Source organism: Pleurodeles waltl, chromosome 8 (assembly GCF_031143425.1).
Source record: "Pleurodeles waltl isolate 20211129_DDA chromosome 8, aPleWal1.hap1.20221129, whole genome shotgun sequence".
In the NCBI taxonomy this organism is placed as follows: Eukaryota; Metazoa; Chordata; class Amphibia; order Caudata; family Salamandridae; genus Pleurodeles; species Pleurodeles waltl.
This window is the reverse complement of record NC_090447.1, coordinates 187,642,595-187,650,587: the sequence shown is the minus strand read 5'-3', so window position 1 is coordinate 187,650,587 and position 7,993 is coordinate 187,642,595. Positions and strand designations below refer to the sequence as shown.

The 7,993-nt window shown below is 43.3% G+C and overlaps 1 protein-coding gene across 1 annotated transcript in view; it reads right to left on the bottom strand.

Moving 5' to 3' along the window:
* Positions 1-213: 213 nt before the first annotated feature.
* The window catches only part of SCAF4 (SR-related CTD associated factor 4), an 860,634-nt gene continuing 852,854 nt past the window's right edge, over positions 214-7,993 (bottom strand). Inside the window, exon 23 of the mRNA XM_069204042.1 lies at positions 214-2,447. Coding sequence (XP_069060143.1) covers positions 601-2,447 — 1,847 coding nt within the window. The 3' untranslated portion in view covers positions 214-600. The remainder of the gene's footprint in view (positions 2,448-7,993) is intronic.

The following is a 7,993-nucleotide window of genomic DNA, read 5'->3' as shown; positions in this document are numbered from 1 at the left end:
TCAAGTATCACCAAATGATATAAATAAAATCAATTCAACATGGAAACCAAGATGTTTTTTGTGTGCGTAGTATACAGATTGCATCTTTGTAAACAAATATCAATAAACCAGTCTAATTTAGACTCAAGTTAATCATCAACCGTTTAAACTTTAAAATGCTGAATAATTTTCGGTTTATATCCTTCACTGTAGGAAAAATACCACACATTAACGTTTGTTACGAAAATAGTTTATTAAAAACATCCCTATTGTGTTGAAGAGCTTCATGGCGATTTTAATCTTTAAATAAAAAAAATAGCACTCCCAATTACAATCTTATTATGAAGTGTAAACTTTTTAAAGTTGTTATTTTTACTTTAAAAAGTTACGGCAAGAGGGTAATGTTTTCTTTATAATCATGTTTTCAGCATTTGTATTATTTTGTTGCTCTTTAAACAGGAGGAAAACGATTAGATTCCTTACAATCCTGCTCCCTTCACATCGCAGACACAAACGAACCAGAAACTGGGATATAGAAGAAGCAAATATGATACAGCATTCTGTACATCACTAAAGATCTATCGCCTGACAATGTTCCTTCCTGAAATGTATCATGAGTCTCTAACCCTCCACAACTGGGGGTGAATCATTATCAGGTTTTTTAGCAGCTGTGGTAGCCTTGGATGGTGATTCTTCAGTAGGTTTTTGTACTGTGGCATTAGATTCCACTTTTTTTAGTTCTGAAACTGTTTTGATACTTTTTACTTCACCACTAAGCGATTCAGATTTTTTGTCAACTTGTTGCTTGTCCTTGACCTCACGTGTGTCTTTTAATTGGTTTTCTTCTGCTCCTCTAGATTGATCCTTGTCGCTTGAATCTTTCTGTGGAGTCACCTTCCCACTCAAAGCCAAATGGGGTGGACCCCTTTCTCTTAAATCCTGTTGTGGGGGCTCTCGCGATTCATGCTGTGGTGGTGGCCTCTCTCTGGAATCTTGATGTGCTGGCTCCCTTCCTTTTGAATCCTGATGTGGGGGTTCCCTCATTCGTGAATCCTGGTGCGGGACCTCCTTCTCTCTGGAATCCTGGTGCGGCGGCATCCGCTCTCTGAAATCCTGACGTGGTGGCTCCCTTCCTCTAAAATCTTGAGGTGGTGGCTCCCTCCCTCTAAAATCCTGTGGTGGTGGCTCCCTCCCTCTAAAATCCTGTGGTGGTGCGTCCCTCCCTCTAAAATCCTGAGGAGGGGGCTCCCTCCCTCTAAAATCTTGAGGAGGGGGCTCCCTCCCTCTAAAATCTGGAGGAGGGGGCTCCCTCCCTCTAAAATCCTGAAGGAGGGGTTCTCGTTCTCTTAAATCCTGATGCGGAGGCTCTCTCTCTCTTAAATCCTGCCACAGAGGCTCTCTTTCTCTTAAATCCTGTCGTGGGGGCTCCCTTTCTCTTAAATCCTGTCGTGGAGGCTCCCTCTCTCTAAAGTTCTGAGGGGGGCCCCTTTCTTTTGGATATGGCTCCCTGTTTCTGGAATCCTGAGGTGGTTCCCTATCTCCCATGTCCCAATGTGGCTCCCTCTCTCTCATATCCTGATGAGGCTCCCTCTCCCTCATATCCTGCCGTGGCTCCCAACCTCTTGGATTTGGACGGGGCTCCCATCCCCTTGGACCCTGGTGGGGCTCCCAATCTCTTGGACCCTGCCAGGGTTCCCAATCTCTTGGATCCTCTCTTGGACCGTGGTGTGGCTCCCATTCCCTTGGACCATGGTGTGGCTCCCAATCCCTTGGACCATGGCGTGGCTCCCACTCCCTTGGACCCTGGTGTGGTTCCCACTCCCTTGGACCCTGGTGTGGCTCCCACTCCCTTGGACCCTGGTGTGGCTCCCACTCACTTGGATCTTGATCTGGCTCCCACTCCATTGCATCGTGGTCTCTGCCTCGATACCCACCCATTCCTCTCATTCTGTCCTCAAAGCCTTGGTTTATGTCTGGTTCAGGACTTCTCATCTCCCAGTCTCTTTCATGACGACCAAGTTGATCATCCTCATCATCATCTTGGTCATCATTACATAGATTTTCATCATTTTCAATTTCATTTCCAAAACCTCTTCTCCCAAACCTCTCTTGGTCTCTATCAGGAGGAAGCATCTGTTGATCGTTTCTATTCTGCTTTCCATCTCTATCTTGAGGTCCATCAGAGCCCCCTTCAGGGCCTCCCCCATGGCCTGGTGGCCCACCTGAATTAAAGTGACCTGGTGGTTGAAATGGTGGTCTCATCCCTTGAGGGGGAGGCATTCCAAAGCGTCCTTGTCCTGGTGGTGGGCCCCGGTGCATCATGTGGGGAGGCATTTGTCGGGGCACTGGAGGAAATCTTTGTGGAGGAGGAACTCCAGGTGGTCGCTGAAGTGGTATTAAACCAGGTCGTGCACCTAAAAGACCAGTAGATGGTGTTTGAGTTCCATGTGTAGGACGGGTCGAATTACCTGAAAGAAACAAAAATAGGTGTAAATGACTGTGAAAAAACACTGCAGATGTACACAGCTTGCACATCGTTAACAGCTTTAAAAAACAAATAATTAACTTTATAACAAAGAAAAGCATGCACTCATACTGTGATGCATGCATAACAGTGGTTGATATATTTATAAATCAATTTCACGTTCATATTCATAGTACCACATTAATATCTGTAGGTGGATAACCCAACTGCTCATTCAAGTGGCCTGGGGATTTGTGTGGATACACGCAATATGAGTATGCAAAATTGAGGGTCCTGCTGAATCCAAATTTGATGTTTCCCTTCTACTTAACCTCGGAACATCACCTACAGCACCGATGCCCCCCCCAAACACACTACCCTGCCCCTGAATTGGTGGTCCACATGGATCTGCACTTGGTGAAGGTTGCTTTGCACCACCCATAGATGGCGAGCTGGTGAAGTGTGCAGCGGAGACCAGTAGAACCCAAACATAAGAGGAGCGTCAGAGTAGGGTCCAGGATGTAAGGTGTCCCAAGCTTTGGGAAATGAATGTGGTAGCTTTAGTCGCAAACACTCTACCTGACAGCGCATAGATCAGAGCATAAAAACTAGCCAAAATACACGGCGTATCAATGGGTAATGAAATACACACAGTATATCCTCTTATGAGTGGGAAAGAACAGATGCAATAGAGTGGTGCAGGAATAAACGAGGCTGTTGAGAGCACACAAGTCGCAGGCAAAACAGAGAAATGCCAGTGAGCCTACTAACCATGACAAGGGTAAGACTCTCTGAACTGTTAATGAGCATAGAAACGTGGTCACATGACAAAAGCCTAGCTGTTCCGTAGTAGGATCTCTTTATTTAGCTGCAATGCAACCTCCTCACAGAAACCCATTAAACCCCTTCCTGCAAGAAACTGGCATTAGCACAAACCAGAAAGCAAAGGCAAAATCAGTTTTTTTTTTTTCAAAAGGAAGTTTAATGACAAATAGTTTAGCTTGACAAGAAGCAAGTTAAGACCATTGTGTCTTAAAAAAATACGAGAAAATGAGGGAGCTAATTTAAGCCAGCAGACATCATACCAAGATCTTTATGAATGCCCCACAAAAAAGCACTCGATGGTTGAGTAGCCTAGGTAAGTTAGAGAATACATCAAAATAAACTTCAAAAGGAACGGGGGAAGAAGGAGGCATTGGTAGATTCTGATGACCACTCCCTCAAAATGATGCAGGTGGCATGGACGACATGAATGGATTTGTAAGTGAGCCCCTTCTGGCATTCCAACCTGTGCTTCCATGGTAGTCTTTGTGCAACCCCTGTTCTACAGATGACGAACTAGGAAAAAACACGAAGGCCTTGAACAACTGGAAAGCCGGCTTAAAAATGTATAACTGTATATGAGATAATATCTCATAGACCAATAACCAGGAAAATGCAAGAGCCAGAAACATGCCACCCACGGAGCGTCAATCCCAATATTCGTCCCAACCAGTTCAAGTATGCAATAGGTATTTCACCCCAGGAATCCACAATGCACACAAAATCTTCATGAGAAAGGGCTATATGACCAAAGTCAACAAACATATGGCAGGAGCACAGATAAGCAAAGAGCAGCAGGTAGTAAAAAAAAAACGAGGCAAGTGAAGAACAAATTATCAAAAATATGAAACTCTAACAGTTGCTGATCTTAAGAATGTCAGACGGGAATTATTGTAGGAGTGGCTGGGAGTAAACACTAGGGCTTGCCTGGTAAGGCCAGAATGATCCAAAATGTAATTTCCCTTTATAAACTCATTAAGTATGTATGCACAGACCAAACCATTACGTGCCCCGGGAAGTTAGAAAGGACATACCCTTCAGCAAAGAAGTCATTAAGAAGTGAACTAATAAAAAGTTAGGAAACAATTATGAACACAAAAATCCCAGACATGTCTCCTCGGAGGCTGAGATGAATGGAACTATGAGAGATTTAAGACACATCAGAAGTTCTAAAGCAGACTCAAAGAAAGTGTATATTACAAGAAAAATTAAGTGATCCCCGTTGATATACCAAATTCAGAGAACCAAGAGATTCCCAGAAAAAAATAAAATAAGAGCATAGTTTGATAGAAATATCGCACCAGCAATATAGGCTCACGAGACCCTGTAATGGATCTCAGGATACAAGTGAAGGAGTGGTCCAAATAGGAGGATTAAATCATTGAAAACTGAGTCCTTGAACAGTAACAATCATTTGATGCAGAGTGATCTGAAGCTTCTGGTTTGGAAACTGACCTGAACAGTCTGTGTTCTGACGTTTGAAAGAGACAGGGAATCATGCATGGTGCAGCTGCTCCAAGAACACTGACCTCCCGTCAGATGGGGTCTGTGCAGATCTGCGCTGACAGGGAATACCAAGCAGTGCTGACAAGATTTCACAGAACGTCTGTCAACTCAGCACCATCAATCCCTCTCACCTTTGGAGCTGCAAGAGTGGTTCCAGGTGACATCACACACAACTTGAGCTTTGCATACGTCTATATGACTGTGTCACTTGGAGGAAAACAACCCCAATGATAGATTACTGCATATAAACGTTTTTTGAAAAAATTCAAAATGGATGTTTGTATGAAGCCAAAGCTGCAGTTAAGGAGATCAGCTTATCCAGTTTTTGAGAGCATTAATCTTATCTGTATAAACAATAACATCACACGGGTACACTCAGGTGTATCTGCTGTACTGGGACATCTCTACAACCACTGCTCCACCAGTAGTGACCAAAGCTGAAGCACTCCTACCATGACCAAACTAACCCAAAAGCCATCCCGGTTCCCTTGACAACAACCAATGCAATGGGCCAGCTCTTGGGCCAATAATGCTGTTAGCACATGAATGTATCCGCACGGGGAACCTCTTTCATTCTCATCTTACTCTGCCTTCCTTCTCACGTGTTTCACCTTCACACATGGTCTATGGTTTCAATGAGTATGTCTGAAAGAGGTTAGAGGTCAGTACTATTCCAACAGTTAGAGACTTAATTCCGAGGAAACTAGTTGGCTGTCGCATTCTGAACAATCCGTTAATGAGTTAATTTTTTTTTTTTTTTTTTTTTTTTTACACACACACACACACACACACATATATATATATATATACACACACACACACACACACACACAATATATGATTAAAATGATTACAAACACGTGTCAAATGCAGTTTCATTATTACTTGTCCAAAAATGAGCCAATGTTTACGAAACTGGCACTGAATTGTTTCACTTAACAAGGAAAGAAAAAAGGTTTATATTTGTAAGAGTTTAGAATTTGAGCAACAGCAGTGAAATTACAGTAGGTTGACAGCTAATTTCAAAGGAACATACCACTTAATTGAAATAAATAGCTTTCCTAAGAAACGTGAGAAAAGGTGCACATAACTGAGATACAGCCTGATGTACAATGCTGCTTTTGCACACAGGTGGTCTACTTATCTGTAGGATCTCACCTTATTGATTTTAAGTGTCAATGCTTCAAAACCATGAATTTCATGCATATGGAAAGTATTTCGTGCCTCTGAGTTGGATTGCCTCTAAGCTGCATCTGGTCCCGCTGTGCAGATGTCTTGGTGACCTTGCCCAGCTTCTCAGACCAGTCGGGATTTCTATGGGCCAGTCAGTTCCTCCATTTTAAGGCCCCCCACGAAGGTCCCTTCCCAAAATGGCAGCCTTCTCTTCTATTCACATCTGAATAAAGACTACATGTAATGCTAGGCACTGCAAGGAAAATAAGACTTGCTGAGCTACCACCTTCTACCTTCACATATAGGGCAGCTATCTTGGAATGGTCTTGTGATGATCCACTAACGTCTATACTTTTACCACCATAGCTCATATTAATGAATGAGGAGTTATTTTAAAGCGCACTATCACTCCAAAAACGCGCATCCCAGCGCTAAGCGGAACATTTGTAAGGCTACAGGAATACATAGATTCTCACTTCATAGGGATTAAAGGTTCAATGAGTAGCAACGCACATCCGAAATTCCAAGTTTTCAGTTGTCTTCTGAACATTTCTTTGAATTCTGAAGATCACAGATATAAGAGAATGTTGTTCCAAGCTTTTGCACCTAGGACTGTAAAATACTTTCCTTCTTTTGTTTTGAATCTAAAATCGGGAATCTTGAGTAGACTGGCACTGGAGGCCCTCAGATAGCGGTGGTTGTGTAATGAATAACTCTGTAAGTTAGATATTTAGGTCCCAATGCTCTATAGGCTCTAAACATTAATAAAAGGTTTTGAACAAAGCCCTTTTATGCATAGGCAACCAGTGCAGCACACTCAGGGCCGCCGATGCCGAAGAGTGGCAGGCAGTATGAAGACCAGTCTCGCTGCAGAATGCTGGACTGTCTGTAGCTTCTGGATAGTTCATTTAGATGAACCAGCATAGACTGTCACAGTAATCCAATCTTGATGTTAATTAAAGCAACTGCAATTGTTTTTTCCGGCCTTCAATGGAAAGAAATCTAAAACTTTTTCAGGGATTCAATGAGGGCAAAACATGTACCTGCCACTGCGATTTCTTGTGGCTGAAAAAACAGGGCCATGTCAAATGTAACTCCAAGATTTCTGGCAACCTTGACTGCAGGCGGAGGTGTTGGTGTGGAGCTGGGTCACCATAACAAAGTGTCAAGAGATCTCCTGATCAGCATAATTTCCATTTTGCCGGTATTGCACTTGAGATGGTTGACTTTCATCCACTGAATAACCTCTATTAGGCAGTTTTTTAAAATTGAGTATGGACCCTAGGGAAGCTTTGTCCAATGATATCAGTTGAGTGTCATCGGCACAGGAGGTAACATTAATGCCAAAAGAGGAGATCAGGTTGATTATAGGGGCCATGTAGATAGTAAATAACGCAGGGCTGAGTAAGGAGCCATGGGGAACTCCCAAGTTAACGAGCTTTTCACAAGAGAAAAAGTAGCCTGTGTGACTTGCCTTCTCCCTCTGCCCACATTAAATTGGGACACAAGTACTTATAATCCCAAACGCATCATCTACAACAATCCATAGTCTGCAGGTCTTCTAATTACCCTTCTATCACAACACCTTTACGCCAAGTGGTCCCCACTTGTCCACCGGGATCCCATTCCCTTCGGTTGCAACTTCCCAACAGCACAAGAAACAACTAATTAAGTTTCTCTAAATCCTTTGCCTAATCCTCTACCATGCTCCACCTCTGGCATACCAGGTAAGAGTCTGCTCATCTTCCTAAAAACTACCCTACCACTTTTGTACTCTCCTACGATCAATCCACCCCACTGACTACCACTCCTGACTATGAGGGAACACTCACCCCATCCACCCAAAGACCACCTATCAATGCTCCGGATTCTCTCTCCATTGAGAAGCTCGCTGATCTTAACCATGACTAGTTAAAGCTGACCTTCAGAACCTGATACTCTTCATGGTGAAGATGGAGATGCTATGGAACCCCAACCTGTCCTCTAAGGCTAACAGACCCCCAGACACGAATCAATTCAACCTGCCCATAAAGACTAGTCAATGATTAC